At 43.9% G+C, this 21,587-nt stretch overlaps 1 protein-coding gene across 9 annotated transcripts in view; it reads right to left on the bottom strand.

Moving 5' to 3' along the window:
• Positions 1-21,587, bottom strand: part of LOC126108938 (uncharacterized) — a 237,986-nt gene that overhangs the window by 117,008 nt on the left and 99,391 nt on the right. For 7 of the 9 annotated variants that reach the window (XM_049914314.1, XM_049914312.1, XM_049914311.1 and 4 more), the window contains one exon: positions 9,441-9,530. The exons of 1 other annotated variant lie outside the window; for it this stretch is intronic. In XM_049914314.1, the coding sequence (XP_049770271.1) occupies positions 9,441-9,530 (90 nt within the window). The remainder of the gene's footprint in view (positions 1-9,440; positions 9,531-21,587) is intronic. One more of the 9 variants, XM_049914308.1, reaches the window with a different exon arrangement.

Raw genomic sequence — 21,587 nt, forward strand, 5'->3', positions numbered from 1 at the left:
GAGCAAAGTGCATTAGTTGGTGAGAGATTTCCAGAAATGTAGACGGAAAAATGTCCACAATGAACTGCAATCAGTTCAACCGTCAGTGATAGAATATTTGGTCGTAGCTGTGGATGAAAAGATTTGTCAAGACTGAGCAATTTTCACTCGTTCAGCTACCTAAAGGAGTTTCTCGGCAGCGAGCACACTCCAATAGACGACACGGCGAAAGAAGCAGTTAAAGAGCAGTTATCCTCATGTTGTTGTTGTTGTTGTTGTTGTTGTGGTCTTCAGTCCAGAGACTGGTTTGATGCAGCTCTCCATGCTACTCTACCCTGTGCAAGCTTCTTCATCTCCCAGTACCTACTGCAACCTACATCCTTGTGAATCTGGTTAGTGTATTCATCTCTTGGTCTCCCTCTACGATGTTATCCTCATAGGCAGCAGATTTCTATGACTTTGGGATACTAAAGCTTGTAGAACATTAAGACAAATGTTTAACCAAATATGGAAACCACATAGAAAATTAGAACAACATTTTAAGGAAATAAATGAAAACAGTCTTTTGAAAACATTGTGACGGTTTATGTTTGATAAGAAATTGGACCTTACTTTACAAATAACCCTTGTAATTTGCACAGGTGATGGGGGACATCTGAAAAACCCACACTCTTTTTTTACATTCTGTGAATTCAGGAAACATGAACTGATATTATCAATAGGCAGTTCGTTCCAGGCACATCGACTGTCAGGCCCATGTTCAGAAATGACTGCAACAACACTGTAATGTATCTTATGAAGCGACGAATCTATTAAGTTTAGCAACTTCACTGTCATCTGAAATGAAATCCATGAACCATAACAACAGGCACTTTAGTTTTTGTGGGCCTACAATACAAACCTCGATTTCATCAAATAAATGTCACATTTCCACTGACATTCATTTCATCAAAACACACACACACACACACACACACACACACACACACACACACACACACACACACAATGTCAGAAAATGGCAGTCTCTTAGCTTTCGTCCAATGTAGCACATCACTCAACATTTCAGTTCCACAATGGAACAAATGCGAGGACCATGTCTTTAAAGTGGAAATTTCAGGGACTGGAAAACTGAATTTGTCCCTTAAAAAGGTATAGCACCAACTAGAGAGAGGGTAAATAGTCACTGCTTTGCATACGTCCTCTCTTTTCCACTCGGCTTTCTTCTTGCAAAAGAGTGAACATTTTTTGAGTTCCAGAGGAAACCTTCTCCAAAACATCCTTCTCTTCATTAGATACATAAGGGGCGTTCAAGAAACAAGCCAGAGGCATAATTACAGAAACCAGTACCTGTATGTTAGAAGTATTGACCCTGGCTGTTGAGACACTTATCCCACTGTGAGACAAGGCAGTGAATGGCCGTCTCATAAAATTTCCGGGGCTGCGATGTTAATCAGTCCCGCACGTACAGCCGGACGTCGTCATCCGAGGTGAATCGTTTGCCCCTCAGAGCCTTTTGAGGGGACCAAAAATGGCGTAATCGCAGGGAGACAGGTCCAGACTGTACGGAGGGAGGCCCAGAACCTCCCATTTGAATTTCTACGAGAGTGGCTGTGTTGGCCATACGAGGCTTTGCACTGTCGTGGAGCAGAACGACCTCACGGGTGAGATTGCCCGGTCGTTTTGCTTTGATCGGTCGCTTGACGGAGGGTGGTCGAGGGTTGCGAGTAATGCTGGGCATTCACTGTTGTCCCGTGCTGCAGGAAGTGAATCAGAAGGGGGCCATCTCGATCCCCTTAAAAAGGCTCTGACGGACAAACGATTCACCTCGGACAGCGTCATCCGGCTGTACTTGCAGAACCGGTTAACACCGCAGCCCCGGAATTTTACGAGACAGCCATTCGGCGCCTCGTGTCACAGTGGGTCAAGTGTCTCAATAGCCAGGCTCAATACTTCTAACATACAGGTACTGGTTTCTGTAATTATGCCTCCGGCTCGTTTCTTTTTGCAAGCCCCTTATACATTATTTGTAACCAATCGACTCTCCCTTTGTCTGTGATGAAAGACTTTCAGTTTCCAGTTTCTCTCTCGTGACTCTCTCTCTCAGTTTCAAAACAATGCTCACAGTTTCAAGTTTTTTGTTCTTATCCTCTAATTCTTTCACTCGACCCCGAGTTGATGCAATTCTTCTTTTTCCGTGTTCGGGAAATCGGTTAACATATACTGATTGATCTTCAGTTTCTTGGGTGTCAAGTTCTCAAATGTTTCAGTGCCCTTTACCGACTCACTATAGCCTGACACCTGTCTTCCCTGCTTCCTTTTAATTGTATTTTAGTACGTGCACCAACATTGACACCAAATGGAAGATTCACACACAGTACAGCACCTGGTTTCAGAACTTTTCTGGCAGGTATATTGACAGCTCTGCTCACAAGTCCCAGACGCAATCATCTGACTGAAAATTCTGTTAACAAACAGTACCATTTGATACATTAATATGGTCTTTTTGGTAGCACTTTACTATTCACACTTGTTGAAATAATATGTCCCTGTGGAACTAATGGTAGATAATTTAATTTGTCTTCCTCTTTGTAAGACAAGCAACCGCTGAAAACATACCCCAGTATTTTTGGTGTGAAAAGTGAAAAATGAAACAAAACTTTTCTGTGCACCACAGACAGGATCTAAGCCTCCAAAATAGTAGTAGCTTCTGTATTACTACAGCCACTCGCTTCAGTGACGTCACTGCACAACGACTTTCTCACTCAATCTGAGCCTTTCATTCTGGCCTCAGGGCCCCAACACCCACCCCTGGGGCACACCGAAAGTTACTTCTAGGAAATACAGGCTGTTTCAAAATGAAGGCATTGTAGCACATATTACATTCATCTTACAATTACGAATAATACAATAAATGAAACAGAAACACAAACAGTTTTTCTTACGATTATTCAGTGTAAACACCGATCACACATCGAGTCGATAGGCGAAGCTGTTATGAAAGCTCGAGCAATGTGTCAGGAGTAACTGTTACAAAAACACCGTTTCCGAAGTCGGACAGATCAGCTGGTATCGGAGGCGCACACACACACAATAGCGTCAGACGGTGTGCAAACGTCGAGGTCTCGTATAAAATACTGTGTCGACCGGCCTCTCACGCCCAATCCACCGGTCGGATACGACGTCGTTCGACCGGACGCGTACCGAGTTACGCCAGTGAGGTGGTGCACCCCTCGCTCCCAAATAAAGATGTGTCATTCAGCTTCTTCCCATCGAGAAACGGGCCATAGCTGTAGCACATCAGGATAAGAAACATCAGTTACAGTCGATTCACTGAAAAAGAGAGGCCCACAAACTTTCCACGGGGATATTTCTCGGGGCTAAGCGTGGAAGACTCGCACTCTTTGTCACTCTGTACTCTTCCCATTGCACACAGGTATACAAAGTAAACTGTTTGAGCTGCTCTTTCATTTGGTGTATTATTTACAATTATAAGTTGAACATAATAAATGCTACAATGCCTTAAAACCGGTACGTTCATTTTGAAACACCCTGTATAATGCATCTACCCGACTGCCTAGATCCAAAGCTTTCAGTACATCGTACGAAAAATGTGTGAACTGGGTTTCAAGTGATCGACGTTTTTGCAATCCGTGCCGGTCGTTCTGTTCGAGATACCTCAGTATGTTTGAGTTCAGAATATGATCTAAGATTCTGCAACAAATCGATGTGAAGGATGTGGTAGTTTTGTGGATCACTTCTACTACCCTTCTTGTAGACGGGTGTGACCTGTGCCTTTTTGCAAGAATTGGGCACGGCGTTTTATTCGAGGGATCTACAATAGGTTACAGTTAGAAGACTGCAAATTCAGTATAGAAGCTGACAGGAATTCCATCGAGCCCAGGAGCTCCGTTCAATTTTAACGATTTAATCTCGTTTCTCAATACCACTGACACTGATACTCGTTTCATTCATATTTTCAGTGGTATGCGCATTAAATTGGGGCAATTCTTCTGGGTTTTCCTTTGTAAAGGAATGTCTGAAAAAGGAGTTAATAATTTCAGTTTTTGCTTAGCTACCCTCAATTTCAATTCCTGTCCGATTCGCTGGGGACCGATCGGTAACTCTGGTACCACTAGCCAGAATTTCTTCGGGTCCCGTGAAAGATCACTCGACAATATTCCGGTACGTTAAGCCGACGAAGGCATCACGTATTGCTCTCTTGACAGCCAAACACATCTCACGCAGCATCTCTCCGTCTACGCTTTGTGTTACACCTATTATGCACCAATTTGTTTCTTTAGAAATTTCTTTACAGGGACTGTAAATCACAGAAGGTTCCTCCCCTTAACTTCTCTACAGGGGACGTATCTATCCGGTGCGTGGTCGACTACACTTTTAAACTCGAGCCACAGATGGTCTACAAGCTCCTGCCCTGCGCTGAAAGTTTCTAGTTCCTCACTGAGATATGGCACTACCGATTTTTTATTCGGTTTACTCGACACTTATATCTTCGTGCTCGTTTTAGTTGTTGCCACAACTATATCGTGGACACTGATACCATTTTCAATGCGGACAACCTCAAAGAGATCAGGTCTATTTGTTGCCATTAGGTCCAATATATTTTCATCGTGAGTGGTGTTCCTGACAATCTGTCCCAGGTAGTTTTCAGAGAAGGCATTTAGTAACATTGACAAGATGTCTTATCACACCCACCACTAACAAACCTAATTTTACAAATTAACTGTCGGATGATTGAAGTCTCCGCCAATGATTACAGTACGATTGTGGAACTTGCACATGTACGATTTGAGATTTTCTCTAAATTTTTTGTTACGTCAGGAGAAGAATCTGGTGGGCAACAGAAGGATCCAATCATCATTTTATGCTCACCCCTGATACTGAGTATGGCCCAAACAATCTCACACACAGCTTCAATTTCTACCTCAATGGATTAGAGTTTTTTGTCTATTGTGAAAAATACATCAGTTCTATTTCCCATTTGCCTATCTTTTCGATATACACTCAACTTTTCCCCAAAAATCTCACTGCTATTGATTTCAGCTTTCAACCAGCTTTCTAAACCCATTATTATGTGAGCTCTACTGCTTTTCAGGGACACTTCAAACTCTGTCACTTCTATCCCGCAAATACCTACGAGCAAAATTTCGAGAAATAGTATCGAATGAGTTTAGGAATGTACAGTATTAAATGATGAGTCTAGGAATATACTGTAGCTCTCTACGTAGCACTCCCATAGTGATCGTGAAGATAAGATCTGAATAATAACAACACACACACAGAGGTGTTTAGGCAGCCCTCTTCCTACGTTCCGTGTGAGACTGGAATAGGTAACAGGGCTTATAACCGGTATAATTGGACATACCCTCTGCCGTGCACCTCACATTGGTTTGGAGGATACTGATGTGAATAAAAAATCTGCCCTTCAGTTTGTAAAGAGATGGAAAACAGAGACTGAACATTATTTACTGTGAATTTTATTCATACTTCACTGATCATTGAGATGTAAAAGGAAAATCCTTTAGGAAGCTCCAGTCTCAGCCGTACATTATTAAAATCAAACAGGGTGACAGGGCAATGCACAAGTTACAATAAAAATGTGAGTTATTTTCCCAGGCTCTTGTCTACCTTAGCTAACAGGCAACAGTGTGTTCAGTGCATCTATAAATTTGTAAACCGAACTATATTACTACAGTAGTCTCGATAGTTCGAGGTGAACGGGACCGGAACCACCTCGAACTGTCGAAAACTGGGACTATCAAAATTTAAATGGGAAATAGAAATATTATGATACTGTAAGCAATACACGTCAAAATATGAACTTTATTAAAATAAAAGTATTTACACGTGCATTTGCATAGGCAGAATAACAGTAATTATTTATTTAGCCAAGTAATAGTGAAGTGTCTCGTTTGGCAAAGCTGCAACGTTTGCTCGCGGCAGTGTGACGCCACTGGTGTCGCCTCAGGCTGCTGTTCCGCGTAGCACATGGCGGCCTCGAGGGCAGCGCAGCCATCGGTGTGACTCACCACCGGTGCAGCCGCTGCCTCGTCACCCTCGCACTGCCGTCGAATGTTAACCGTGCCAATTACAGAAGAGTCTGTCACTTCCAACTGTTGGTCCGGATTTAACCACTCGCCTCCTTCCCCCTCTTCTGCCTCTTCACACCCTGGCAATCTTCTGATTAAATTACACAATGGTTGATCGTCCTCATCTGCTAAATCTTCAGTTTCTGTGTCTGACATACTTTCCTGTAGAATTTTCCTCCACGACCTAGAAATTGTGTCTGACTTTATTTCACTCCAAGATTCGCTAATCCAGTACACGACGTCCTTCAAAGTCACTTTCTTCAAAGCTCCTACAATGCTTTCGTTGTCTTAGGAATGCAGGATTGACTGTAGCAATAGCCGTCGATACTTTTTTTTTTTTTTTTTTTAGACATTCCAGAATGACCTGACCCGTGGGCTGAATGAGACAGGTGACATTTGGTGGGAAAAACAAGGCGCGGATACCGTCACACTGCAGTTCTCCTGCACTCGGATATGAGGACGCATTATCCGTGAGCAGATTTGCTTTGCATGGCAGTCCCCTTTCTTTTAAAAAATTCTTGCAGTCAGGTACAAATGAGTTAAAAAACCAGTTCTTGAAGATTACCTGATTCATCCAGGCATTATTCTGATGTGTATAGACAACCGGAAGAGCTCAGATTGATACATTCTTGAATGCTCTTGGCTTGGCAGACTTCCCAATCACAACTAGTTTTAGTTTGTGGTTTCCAGTTGCATTTGTGCTGCCATAACTGTGAGCCGCTCTTTGCTTTTTTTGTGCCCAGGAGCACTTTTTTCTTCACAAGATGCAGGTATTCCCGCTGGTAACATTTTAAAATTTAGCCCAGTTTTGTCACAGATATTTTTAAACTCTACGATAAATTTTGAAACTGCCTGAGCGTCATCAGAGAGTTTTTCTCCACGTACCTGTCTAGTTGACGCACTCCATACCTCTTCTTCTACTTGTCGGGCCAGCCCATAATAGTGGCGAAATTGTCATCTCCTTCCTGCAGCTGGTTTCTGAAAAACAAAGCTTTTTCCTGCAAGATTGGGCCAGAAATCAGAGCACCCTTCTGTCTATGTTGGGTAAACCACATAAACAATGCCTCACTCATTTTTTCGAAGTCTGACTTTTTTATATGTACTTCTTCAACTGAGAGATTCGTGCGAGCATTTCTGTGAAGAAAACTGTTCCAATTTAAGTCGGTTTCTTCGCCAGTCACCAACAGTAACTTCACCGGCACCATATTCGAGAGCAAGTTTTTTTATTGTTTCTCCTTTCTCAAGTTGTCTTAGTGCTTCTAATTTTAGATGCAAAGGCACAAATTTCCTCTTTTTTGTTACAGCACTCATCTTTGTAAGGTGTACAACGGAACACACGGTCAACAAACAAAATGACACACAGCACTGTACAGTACAGGTGCTGGGAACTACGGCGGCGTATGAACTCCCCAGTTTTGATCGATAGCAGCCGGCAGCAGTCGGGGTATTTCGTGCCACACTGACGACAGATGTTCGTGCAACAGGGCAGCAAGCTGATCGTTGGTGTTGATTGCATTGTTGTCTGGTTTGTCACTGAGCTGTATATATATATAAAACGTTGCAATGATCTACTTTCTTTTTTTTACTGACATGATAAATAATGAAAACATCATTGCAAAACATAGATAGGGAGAGTACAGCTCAATGACAAACCAGACAACAATGCAATCAACACCAACAATCAGCTTGCTGCCCTGTTGCACGAACATCTGTCATCAGTGTGGCAAAAAAAAAAAAAAAAGAAAAAGAAAAACGGGAGAGAGAGATGAAACTTACCACACAAAAGCGCTGGCAGGTCGATAGACACACAAACAAACACAAACATACACACAAAATTCAAGCTTTCGCAACAAACGGTTGCTTCGTCAGGAAAGAGGGAAGGAGAGGGAAAGACGAAAGGATGTGGGTTTTAAGGGAGAGGGTAAGGAGTCATTCCAATCCCGGGAGCGGAAAGACTTACCTTAGGGGGAAAAAAGGACAGGTATACACTCGCACACACACACATATCCATCCGCACATACACAGACACAAGCAGACATTTGTAAAGGCAAAGAGTTTGGGCAGAGATGTCAGTCGAGGCGGAAGTAAAGAGGCAAAGATGTTGTTGAAAGACAGGTGAGGTATGAGTGGCGGCAACTCGAAATTAGCGGAGGTTGAGGCCTGGCGGATAACGAGAAGAGAGGATATACTGAAGGGAAAGTTCCCATCTCCGGAGTTCTGACAGGTTGGTGTTAGTGGGAAGTATCCAGATAACCCGGACGGTATAACACTGTGCCAAGATGTGCTGGCCGTGCACTGAGGCATGTTTAGCCACAGGGTGATCCTCATTACCAACAAACACTGTCTGCCTGTGTCCATTCATACGAATGGACAGTTTGTTGCTGGTCATTCCCACATAGAAGGCTTCACAGTGTAGGCAGGTCAGTTGGTAAATCACGTGGGTGCTTTCACACGTGGCTCTGCCTTCGATCGTGTACACCTTCCGGGTTACAGGACTGGAGTAGGTGGTGGTGGGAGGGTGCACGGGACAGGTTTTACACCGGGGGCGGTTACAAGGGTAGGAGCCAGAGGGTAGGGAAGGTGGTTTGGGGATTTCATAGGGATGAACCGAGAGGTTACGAAGGTTAGGTGGACGGCGGAAAGTCACTCTAGGTGGAGGATGGATCTCATTTCGGGGCAGGATTTGAGGAAGTCGTATCCCTGCTGGAGAGTCACATTCAGAGTCTGATCCAGTCCCGGAAAGTATCCTGTCACAAGTGGGGCACTTTTGGGGTTCTTCTGTGGGAGGTTCTGGGTTTGAAGGGATGAGGAAGTGGCTCTGGTTATTTGCTTCTGTACCAGGTCGGGAGGGTAGTTGCGGGATGCGAAAGCTGTTTTCAACCTGAAAACTTGCTTGTGTGAATGAATGTGTGTACATGTTTCTTTTCCTGATGAAGGCTGTGGCCAAACGCTGAAGTGTAAGTGTGTTTTAGTTGCGCCTGTCTGCAACTTAACGTGTCATCTTTACAGTAAGCATCAATCTATCTTTTCCTTCCAGCGTTAAGAATCTACACACACACACACACACACACACACACACACACACACACACACACACACACACACTCTCTCACACACAGTAAGCTGCTACTGCACTGAGACAGGAAAAATCTACCTCCCATTCGGTACATATCTATTTCTAGTCTGTTTTCGCAAAATGTGTCACTGCGACGACTGATATGTGCCACAAAAGAGTACTGTAGTTACTGAACACGTGTGTCTGCGAGCACTGAGAGAGGAGCAAAACACTAGAGCCTCCATTTTCTTGTGTGAACCAAACAAAAGAAGTCGTGCAGTAAATGTAGCTCAAACCTCTTTGTCGGAGAGCACCACCACGTCGTCGTCCTGCCGCCCTCCGTCGACAGCCCCGGCTCTCAAGTCCGTCACTGGACGAGCGGTCTTCTGAAAATGAAAGGCCAGCAGGACAAGGCGGTACTGCAATATCTCGGCTGAAATACTAACGACGGTACAGTTAAACACGGTGGTTTCGTTGGACAGACAGTAGGTACAGGCCGCTCTTCCTCATACGTTCTCCTCCGGAGCATACGTGAAAGCGAGTGTGCACTGAGAAAGACGTGCAATTGTACTTTCCCTACACTGCAGTCCGACTAGGGTGAACACACCCGTCTCAGATTGAAAGGTAGGGGAGAATGTGGAAGAGGAATAAGAGGAAACAAGCAAGAGCCATAAAGAACCTTCACAAGTAAAGTTAGTTAATTAATTTTTTTTTTTGTTCACTCATATGTGGCTGCAGTCCGTCAGTAAAGTGGAGTATCACGTGGCAATTAGTTTTCAGTATCTGAAGGGGAAAGACATTGCATTAACCTACAGTGAGTTGCCGGAGGCCTACAGCATCATCATACGACACAGTGGTCAGGTGTCACAGTCACTTCCAGCGTGGTAAAACGAGTCCGAATGACGAAGAACCGGGAATTCTAAGGGAAGTGGAACCCCGCGTTTGGAAACCGGCGTACCTCGACAGAAGGTGACAGTGGATACGATCGGTCGTAGATCAGTTTTTCACATCTCGCGTAACATTTGGATCACGCAGTCCGGGTTCTGTGACTGATCCACGCATTGAAAAAAGTCTGTTTGTGCAGTTTGGGTCTACGCACAGATTTTTTGTGAAAATGTCGGCATAACGTCATTACCGCGATCGTCAATCTCTTTCGTACAACAGTTACACCGAGCAGCACAATGGCTACAGAACACACGGACCACAAGTCAGGACAGTCGCTCGCCACTCTATGCCCGACGAACAGCTACGCGATCGCTCTGTACCATTTTTTCATTCCCTTTTCGATGCCGCATTCACTCGCCACTATAATTCTAAGGCTTTACGGCTTCCTTCCGGAGCGAGCTTTCCTCTGGCTCGCCTTTCCTATAATTATGAGCAAATTTACGAGTTGTGCGAGATAGTGTCTTTCAGTATTTTATAATTTCGAATTTAATACCGAATTTCATTTACATTCCTTAGTCCTTTGAATATTTTTATTGTCTCCAGTTTGGTCGTAGCAGAGCTCTGCAAGATCTTTACGATGACACCTAAATCCTGGCTCAACACATATCCACACAACACCAGTTCATAAATTTACACAAAGCTAATTCATAACACGTTTTGTTTTTTTCAGGCAGCTGTCAACGGTATTGATATACAGGGTGTTTCAAAATGAATATACGAGTTTTAAAGCTTTGTAGCACGTATTACACTCACCTTACAATTACAAATAATACACCAAATGAAACAGAAACACAAATAGTGTTTCTTACAGTAATTCAGTGTGAACACCGATCACACGTAAGGTCGATAGGCGAGTTGTTCCATAACCTCGATCAGTGTGTCAGGTAACTGTCGCAATAACACTGTTTCTAAAGTCGGATAGAGCAGTCGGTATCGGAGGCACATACACGCAATTGCGTCAGATCCTGGGTGAAAGTGAAGGTCGCGCATAAAATGCTGCATCAGTCGGCCCCTCGCGCCCAATCCACCAGTCGGAGACAACGCCTTTTAACCTGTTGCGTACTGAGTAATGCCAGTGAGCTGGCGCACCATCTTGCTCCCAAATAAAGATGTGTTGTTCAGCTTCTGCCCATTGAGGCACAGGATATAATTGTAGCACATCAAGATAAGAAACGTCAATTACAGTCGATTCACTGAAAAAGAAAGACCCATAAACTTTCCACGGGGATATTTCTTAGGGCTAAGCGTGAAACACTCACACTCGTTCGACACATTTTTCAGTCACTCTTTATGATTTTTCCATTGTGCACAGGTATACAAACAAAACGATTTGAGTTCCTCTTTCTTTTGGTTTATTATTTACAACTGTAAGTTGAACATAATAAATGCTACAAAGCCTTAAAACTGGTATGTTCATTTTGAAACACCCTGTACTTGGAGAAATGTGTGACACACACTGTGCTGCCTTACAGTACATTTATTCATTACTGGTTTCGATCACTGGACCGTCTACACAGTGGAAAATATTTACTGTACATGTTATTTAACCAGGAAAGTATATGCCATTGCTGACTTGAAAATATAAGGAAATTGATACTAAATGCCTTTCACGGCAGTTGAAATGTATGACAAATGGTGGTACCCTTTAGGGAAATGGCAGCAAATGGCAGCAGGTGCACTCAGTGTGCACATCTCGGGGCCTCATTCGACACGTAGAGACTGTTCTGGCAGCCACTGAGGGAACGAGGTTCGACCAGATGCAGACTGTGGTGCACGTTGGAACACGTGTCATACGGGCTCCGAGATTATTCCTCTGCCATTCCAGAGAAAGGCAGGGAAAGTTGAGAAGACCGGCCTCGCCCGTAGAGTTTCGATGGAGCTCACGATTTGCAGCGTTTTCCCCAGAACTGATCGCGGCCCTCTGGTTCGGAGTCGAGTGGAAGGACTGGACCGGGGACTCTGCGTCGTATAACAGACTGTCGTCATTATGCCAAAAAACAGTGACCGAGTTTTTGTCATCTAAAAAGTAGGGATAAAATGTACACTGTATTTTAGTAAGTTCGACAGCTTTTCTTTCATTGTTATGCACTGTTTAAACCTAATGTTTTCTTGTTAGGGTTCAGATTAGTGGGACTCTGCTGTACCAATTTTTATTTTTTCAAATCAGCAATGGTGTATACTTTCCCAGTTAAACAGCAACTATACCATTTGAAGTTGTCACAATAGATATTTTTCCACTGTGTAGATGGTCCACAATCAAAACTGGCAGTGAATAAATGTACTGTAAGACAGTAAAGTGTATATCGTGTATTTCTCCGAGTAATTCCTAACAGTCGTCGGTAAGATGACATCACTGGCGAAAGAAATGCTCTGCGACAAACAGGTACAGGTGCGATCTATCCACTGTGGGATCGATCACTGTTTCGGCATTATTAGCCTTGTTGTTATCTGTGATTCAAATTTGACAGTATTCTGCCTCACAAGAAAGTTCCATCCTTGACCGTACAAACATTTTCACATCAAAAGCTTGCTTAAATGAGGCACTAGTGGAAATGTTGCAGTTGTGTCTGGCCAATCTAGATGACTTCTTTAGCTACCAAGTCAACACGGACGAGTGCCGGTTGAATCTCTGTGACCCGAGATAGATCGACAGAGCGAGCAGGGTAAACACACGAATTCACCACCGTCAAAAAATGCACAGACAAAACCGCCATTAGACAAAGTGACGCTGGCTGTTTTTCGGGACATCCACAGTGTCGTGCTGACACATTCGGCAGGTATGGGGCAAACAGTCACGGGAGTGCACTACCGAAATCTTCAGACACGATTACGGGAGGCCGTCGAGACAGAGTGTCGCAGGTAACTGTGCAGTAGGGTGTCGTCTGCTCCACGACGACACCGCAGTTCGTTCTGCACTCAACAGCCACGGCTGCTGTTTCTTTTAGCTGTCAAAGTTTCTCTCGACACATTCTTCCCCTTTCTTTGGACGGAGAGCGTTTTCAGAACGACTACCGAGTGACTTACAAGGTGGACAGTTTCTGAACTGCCGAAACGCAGACTTCTACAACCGACGTCTCTGCCGAGTGATCCGTCGTCGATAAAAATTTAATTCACTGAAGCGTAAAGGTATGGTGAAGGTCTGACACCGTCACCGATCTCCACTGTCGTAGCTTGAACTTTTTCTCGTAAATTAGAACTTTACGACTACCCCTTAGGAGACAGCCCAGACTTCAAGAGAAATAACTCTAGGGTCAAACACGAAAACTGTTACTGTTCTACCATTATGTGCTGTACGAGGTACATTCAATGCTGTAAGAGATGCATTCAATTTATAAAACCCCCATTTTTCTTTTTTTCGAACTAGCTGACACAACAGTGGAATGGCTATGAATCTGCAACTGCAAAAACGGTCAAAAATTTCTAGGATCCAGTCTGGGTGAATAGAGAGAATGAGAAATCATTTAAAAGTTGTCGACACAAAGAAATTGTGGTGTCACATTTGGCAGATGCGCTGGTGAGTTATCTCAATGAATGAGCACACGAGCAGCATTTTCTGGATGTTTTACAAGCCATGCCAGAAGGAACTCACTCTTCAAAACATCTTAGTAGGACATACCTGTCACCGTAGTGCCCTTCGGAATTCACACTTGTCCCAGAATGTGTGGTCATCGTCAATTTATCAGTACTGGTGCTTACTCAAAATATTTTTGTGGCGGTAAGTACACACACTTCTACTGAGCTGACTGCCACTCATTTTCAGGATCAAAAAACAGCGTCCGTGTCTCGTAAATCGTCACGGTCGACAAAAAGAGAGACCGACTTGTGCCGTAACGATATGTCGACGCATGCCGACGTGCCGAACACGCGGGCTCGAGATTGTCTGTCGGTATTTGTGGGAGCCGCCCGGAAGATACTTTTCACATTTTTGAGTCTCCGTACGGGATCGCGTGCACAGATTCCACGGAAATGCTGACGTTTGACGTGACGTGTTCCACACTCGTTCGGCGATCCGGCAAAAAGAACTTTCTCGACTCGCTCGATTGTGTCATCGGAGGGATCGGTGAGATCGTCTTGGTCTGTAGTTGCACAATGTTCTGCCTTTTTTAACTGCCGCACCTGCAAACACACGTGAGACACGTCCGTGATATAGTCACTACATCTCACTCGACTGGTGACAAATTTCGATCAGTGTCACCGTACAAACGGAGAAAATGAATGATTGCACGCTGCCGTTTTAATGAAAACGTCTTCATTTTTAATGAGAGAAATTGAGCTCACTCTCACCACTATTGCTCAAGATGCATGTGCCGTGCAGCACTGCCATCTCTGCCACACATTCACAACAAGCGCTTACATATTTTGAAATGAACTGTATAGTTCTATCTGTTTCCAGACATGAGGAAAGAATTAGAGGTGTTATAACCCGAATGCACCTTGTACTTGTTCCGATAGTATGGGGGCGAGGAGAGAACTTCTGTTCTGTCAGTTCAAAAACATTACCATGCAAGCTACGGATGAAGACAGTTAGGCAGATGCAATATTTTGTGACTTCCAAAATGCACTCAATGTAGTATCACATGAATATTTATTATGAAAGTACATTTACACAGTGTATCGAACCAAATTAGTGACTAGACACTGGGTATCTTGGAAGTAAGGACACAGTATGTTATCTTGGATGGAGAGCCATTGACAAAAGTAGAAGTAACTTCATGTGCACCGCAGGGAAGTGTGTTGGGACCCTAGCTATTAATGTTGTATATTAATGACCTTGCAGACAAGATTAAGACTAACCTGAGATTGTTGCAGATGGTGCAGCTATCTACAGATTGTTTCACAATGTTTTGACGATTTCAAAGTTTAATAGCCCGTGCTAAAAACAAGATACAGTGACGGTGGTTCTGTCTATTAGTAGTGCGGACTGTCGAGTTTCATCCCACACACAGGCCAGTAATCGCATTGTAGTGGTCAGAGCAACATTGTGCGTTCACGGTAGAAATCTCTTTTTCCTATGGCGAATCTATTGTGGACGTGCAGTGTGCTTTTCATAATCATTCTGAGAGTTAGCTGAGATATCCAATTCCTGTTTGTACTGAATGTGGCTACAAACTTCCATTCTCCGTAACACGTTTGGTAACTGCATAATTTCCGAAGGCACTCGTGTCGAACGGCCGCTTCGCTCGCGCCGTTTAACCGTGCCAAACTTTCCCTTATGAGGTTATTTGAAGGTGAGAGTGTAGTCCGCCCAGCTGTGAAGGTTGCAACAATTAAAAGATCAAATTCATTATGAAATTTCCAGAATTCCTCCAGCAGTTATGATATGTTTCCAAAAACTGCATGAAATGCCTCAAGTATTGTGTAGATGCAAACGGTTGTCATTTGCCCAACAAAGTATTTCATGAGTAAACTTGAATAAATGTACCTAGCGTGAAGTGTTTAACTTTGTTTCGTGATTACTTTGTGCATTATTCAAATTTGAAATCGTCAAAATATTGTGAAATACTCGGAATATTGAAGTACTGCATGAAAAAAATACACAAATATTTAATAGTATCTCGATAAAGATTTCAGAATAGTCCAAAGATTGACAACACGCTTTGAATGTTCAGAAATGTAAAATTGTGTATTTACAAAATGAAAAAAACGTGGTATCCTACGACTGCTGTCACAATTTGAATCAGCCAACTCATATAAATACATTGATGTGACGGTTTACAAAGTTTATTACCAATTAATTGTTGTCAAAGTCAAAAACAGCAGAGGAAATGGCAGTAAGTCGAGGAAAGGGAATTTTTTCTCTCACATTAGGAACTAATGCAAAATTGCCTCGACTGAAACCTCTCACAAACTGTTCTACCCGCACACCTCTTCCATTCGTACTTGTTGCCCCGTGAGGCATCTGCTCTACGTCAGAAGATCATAAGGCCTTTCCAGAAAAAGGAGTTGATGCATCATAAACTGTTTTTCAACTACAGATTATCAGCAGATAGGTGTTTTGTGGATCACGAATTTGGCACTTTAGGAAGATCTCCAACCAGACTACAGAGGTGTGTCGAGTAACATATTGTGCACCTCAGAACTATGGCAGGATTGTCTGACGAATGCAATATCGAGGACACACTGACGTATCCACGACAAGTACGTCTGTGCGCAGAACTAGAGGCGACAAGAGCACAAAATTTGTCAGCGACCACTTTGCATACTATTTTTGTTCCACTCACAGATCAGTGCCTTGGCAAATCTGCTTTAAGGAGTAAAATTTAAGATGTTTGCCCTAATCAAAATACGAACAAGAGCTCGATTGCACACGTATACACATATGTAAAGTAAAAACCTAAAACATTCTTGTACTTTTTGAAACTATGAACTTTATTTCCTTCTTCCAATTCTGACATCCCCCCCACCCGCCAAATGTCCCCTGTAAGTTCTACATTACTCAGTCTTTGTATTCCTGCTTTTATGGTCTGAGTAACAAATATCATTAACACATTTCACACAGGTATTTCTGTACCTCCAGAATTATCAGCTTACTGTTCACGTAATCAAAGTTGTACACCATACACCATCACTTTAAACCTGAGGTTGGGAGTAAGTGATGGACTGAACATCACATGAAAAACTACTCATGTGGACACTCACTAAGCCAGATGGAATTCCTGCAGATAAATACAGGTAGGCACGGAATTTTAGAGCAATGTTTAGAGTCTGCCGTAGCGCGTCAGCACAGGATCACTGACTGACACAGAGTATACTGCACACACACAATAAGCAGAATTTAATTTTTTGCTATTCTAAGTGATGTCAGAATTTTGCCAGCCAGCAGTGAACAGGTAGATTGCAATTCGTGGCTGCTACATCCGTGCATTATTTGTAAAAGTTCGTGTCTTCTATCATTTATTTTTATACTACTAATACCGAAAATATGCAACATTTTCCCTCTGTCTGGGAGGGGTGAGCACAGTTCGAGGAGGGTTACAGAAAAAGGCCAGCTCACTCAGACGAAAGGGTCCCACGTACAGTTAGGACGAGATTAGGCAGTCTATTAGGACAGTATACGACCCTATCTGATAGAACGTATCGGGACTCCCCGACGTAATGTCGAACTGACAGATGTATGTCACTAGAGGTGGACCCACTGCAATGAAAGGAGACAGGGGGTGTCTCACTGTCAGCGGAGAAGAGTACGGGCAGATCGAGTCAAGTCGGACGACCCCGACAACTCCGAATGCAGACTAGAGTCGTCGAACGTCACTGGCGTAACAATTCCGTACGGAACATTTTGCCACTTCCAGAAGGGCCCGAATCGACAGTCGGCGGTGTGGCTGTGGAGTCGAAACGCGAAGGTACGATCACAGCTAAACCGAGACGGGGAAGTCCTCATGTACCGACGGAAAGGAGCCGTCGAACATTCCGGAGAGCGATTAGATAAAATCACACAAAATTGGCAGAAGGAATTACTGGCGAGTTCCAAAGTGCTACCGGCAGTCCACCTGGCACGGTGACCGTACGCAGAAAGTTGAAAAGGACGGCGTATAAAGGTCGGGCAGCTCCCCGTAAGCTACGCACTTCGGTAGTCGACACTACGCACTGACGGGAGGCGGCGGACGTGCAGAGAGCGACGCCACCGGACGGTGGACGACCGGAAACGAGTGGCACGGGGTGCCGACCTGCACTACCACCGTGCCGGTCTCACGGAAGGAACTGGGTTTGGCAAATGCCCGGAGAACATTACCTACCACCGTGTGAAGTGCAGAGGAGGTGGATTACGGTACGGTGGCATTCGTCGTGGTCGGGACGTGACCCCTTTCTCGTGCTCGACGAAACACTAAATGTGGGAGGATACGAACACATTTTACGGTGTCGTGTACTGTGCACAGTAGAGCGGGGGCGGGCAAACGTCGCACGAGGCTCACGAGCGCACAGTGCTGCACGTGTGCCGCTCGCGTGCAATCGTCGACCGTGGCGGTGGCGACAGCCGGCAGGTTGCGGGTAGTACCGGGCCGAGCTGCGGACGTCGATGCGAAGCGCGACCACTACGTAGTGGACGCCGTATTTCGTCGTGTCTCTCGTCTAACTGATTTGACATTTTACGGAGCACTGTCTCCAATTTTTCAGGACGACAACAACGATAGCCCGGCGGTAAGTGCAAGTTATAAGATTGCGCTTAATTAGCGAAAGCTGAAAAACCGTTTGCTGAAGATGAGTTTATAAAGGAGTGCATCAATGACACTGCTGGTATACTTTTCCCACTGAATGCAAATCAGTTTCCAGCTACCACTCTTTCTCGGCAGACTTTTAAGTCGCCGTGTAAGTGCCGTGGCAGGTGACGTTCGGCGTCAATTGAGGAGTACAGTACAGGAGTTTATCGCACTTTCCATCGCAGTTGACGAGTCCGTATATATTTTAGCCACTGCGGAATTAGTGATTTATGTGCACAGCGTGGACACTGCTCTGCACATAGCAGAGGAATTTTTAGATGTTGTTGTTGTTATGGTCTTCAGTCCTGAGACTGGTTTGATGCAGCTCTCCATGCTACTCTATCCTGTGCAAGCTTCTTCATCTCCCAGTACCTACTGCAACCTACATCCTTCTGAATCTGCTTAGTGTATACATCTCTTGGTCTCCCCCTACGATTTTTACCCTCCACGCTGCCCTCCAATACTAAATTGGTGATCCCTTGATGCCTGAGAACATGTCCTACCAACCGATCCCTTCTTGTGGTCAAGTTGTGCCACAAACTTCTCTTCTCCACAATCCTATTCAATACTTCCTCATTAGTTATGTGATCTACCAATCTAATCTTCAGCATTCTTCTGTAGCACCACATTTCGAAAGCTTCTATTCTCTTCTTGTCCAAACTATTTACCGTCCATGTTTCACTTCCATACATGGCTACACTCCATACGAATACTTTCAGAAATGACTTCCTGACACTTAAATCTATACTCGATGTTAACAAATTTCTCTTCTTCAAAAACGCTTTCCTTGCCATTGCCAGTCTACATTTTATATCCTCTCTACTTCGACCATCATCAGTTATTTTGCTCCCCAAATAGCAAAACTCCTTTACTACTTTAAGTGTCTCATTTCCTAATCTAATACCCTCAACATCACTTGACTTAATTCGACTACATTCCATTATCCTCGTTTTGCTTTTGTTGATGTTCATCTTATATCCTCCCTTCAAGACACCATCTATTCCGTTCAACTGCTCTTCCAAGTCCTTTGCTGTCTCTGACAGAATTACAATGTCATCGGCAAACCTCAACGTTTTTATTTCTTCTCCATGGATTTTAATACCTACTCCGAATTTTTCTTTTGTTTCCTTTACTGCTTGCTCAATATACAGATTGAATAACACCGGGGAGAGGCTACAACCCTGTCTTACTCCCTTCCCAAGCACTGCTTCCCTTTCATGTCCCTCGGCTCTTATAACTGCCATCTGGTTTCTGTACAAATTGTAAATAGCCTTTCGCTCCCTGTATTTTACCCACGCCACCCTTAGAATTTGAAAGAGAGTATTCCAGTCAACATTGTCAAAAGCTTTTTCAAAGTCTACAAATGCTAGAAACGTAGGTTTGCCTTTCCTTAATCTTTCTTCTAAGATAAGTCGTAAGGTCAGTATTGCCTCACGTGTTCCAGTATTTCTACGGAATCCAAACTGATCTTCCCCGAGGTCGGCTTCTACCAGTTTTTCCATTCGTCTGTAAAGAATTCATGTTAGTATTTTGCAGCTGTGGCTTATTTTTAGATACGATATCTTTAAAAAGCACGACCACTAGTGTGGACATCCTAAAAGCCGTTGAAGAAGCTGTCGATTCAGCTGGCTTAAACTGGGAACGTTTGACAACAGACGGAGCACCTGCAATGAAAGGGGAACAAATGGGATGTGTTGGATTACTAAGAGAAAAGCCTCAGCGTACAGAATAATCACTGTGCAGAATCCTCTGCGTTTTGTACCAAGAAGTACTCTGTGCAAAAGCAGCAAAACTGGGGTCGTCATGCTTGTGGTTATTCGGGCAGTTAATTATTTGAGATCCCAAGGGATTACACATAGTTTCACACATATTTAAATGAAATTGGGGATGAGTACGGTGACATGCAATACCAAAGAGAAGGCCGCTGGATTAGCCTCGGTAATGTACTCAAAAAAGTTTTTGAGTTGAGAATACCAATAAATCAGTTTTTAAAGGACAAAGGAAGGTACGATCCCGAGTTAGAAGATCCAGAGTGGGTTGCCGACCTTGCATTTTTAGTGGACATTACCAGACACATGAATGCATTGAACACAAGTTTGCAGGTAGAAAATCAGCTAATTTGTGAAATGGCTGAAAAGGTGCAAGCTTTCACTAGCAAGCTCGAGCTATGGGAATGACATATCTCGTCAGGGAACGCACTGCATTTCCCTACTCTGTCTACTGTGGGAGAACAGAATTGCAAAGAATATGTTTCCGTACTTAGTGCAATAAAAGAGGAATTTCTCAGGCAGATCTAGAGTGTAATTCTCGTCTGAGAGACAAGTTCTACATCTACATCTACATCTATACTCCACGATCCACCTTACGGTGTGTGGCGGAGGGTACTTATTGTACCACTATCTGATCCCCCCTTCCCTGTTCCATTCACGAATTGTGCGTGGGAAGAACGACTGCTTGTAAGTCTCCGTATTTGCTCTAATTTCTCGGATCTTTTCGTTGTGATCATTACGCGAGATATATGTGGGCGGTAGTAATATGTTGCCCATCTCTTCCCGGAATGTGCTCTCTCGTAATTTCGATAATAAACCTCTCCGTATTGCGTAACGCCTTTCTTGAAGTGTCCGCCACTGGAGCTTGTTCAGCATCTCCGTAACGCTCTCGCGCTGACTAAATGTCCCCATGACGAATCGCGCTGCTTTTCGCTGGATCATGTCTATCTCTTCTATTAATCCAACCTGGTAAGGGTCCCATACTGATGAGCAATACTCAAGAATCGGACGAACAAGCGTTTTGTAAGCTACTTCTTTCGTCGCTTAGAATTCTTCCTATGAATCTCAACCTGGCGCCTGCTTTTCCCACTATTTGTTTTATGTGATCATTCCACTTCAGATCGCTCCGGATAGTAACTCCTAAGTATTTTACGGTCGTTACCGCTTCCAATGATTTACCACCTATGGCATAATCGTACTGGAATGGATTTCTGCCCCTATGTATGCGCATTATATTACATTTATCTACATTTAGGGAAAGCTGCCAGCTGTCACACCATGCATTAATCCTCTGCAGGTCTTCCTGGAGTACGTACGAGTCTTCTGATGTTGCTACTTTCTTGTAGACAACCGTGTCATCTGCAAATAGCCTCACGGAGCTACCGATGTTGTCAACTAAGTCATTTATGTATATTGTAAACAATAAAGGTCCTATCACGCTTCCTTGCGGTACTCCCGAAATTACCTCTACATCTGCAGATTTTGAACCGTTAAGAATGACATGTTGTGTTCTTTCTTCTAGGAAATCCTG

This window comes from Schistocerca cancellata, chromosome 11, assembly GCF_023864275.1.
Source record: "Schistocerca cancellata isolate TAMUIC-IGC-003103 chromosome 11, iqSchCanc2.1, whole genome shotgun sequence".
NCBI classification, from domain to species: domain Eukaryota; kingdom Metazoa; phylum Arthropoda; class Insecta; order Orthoptera; family Acrididae; genus Schistocerca; species Schistocerca cancellata.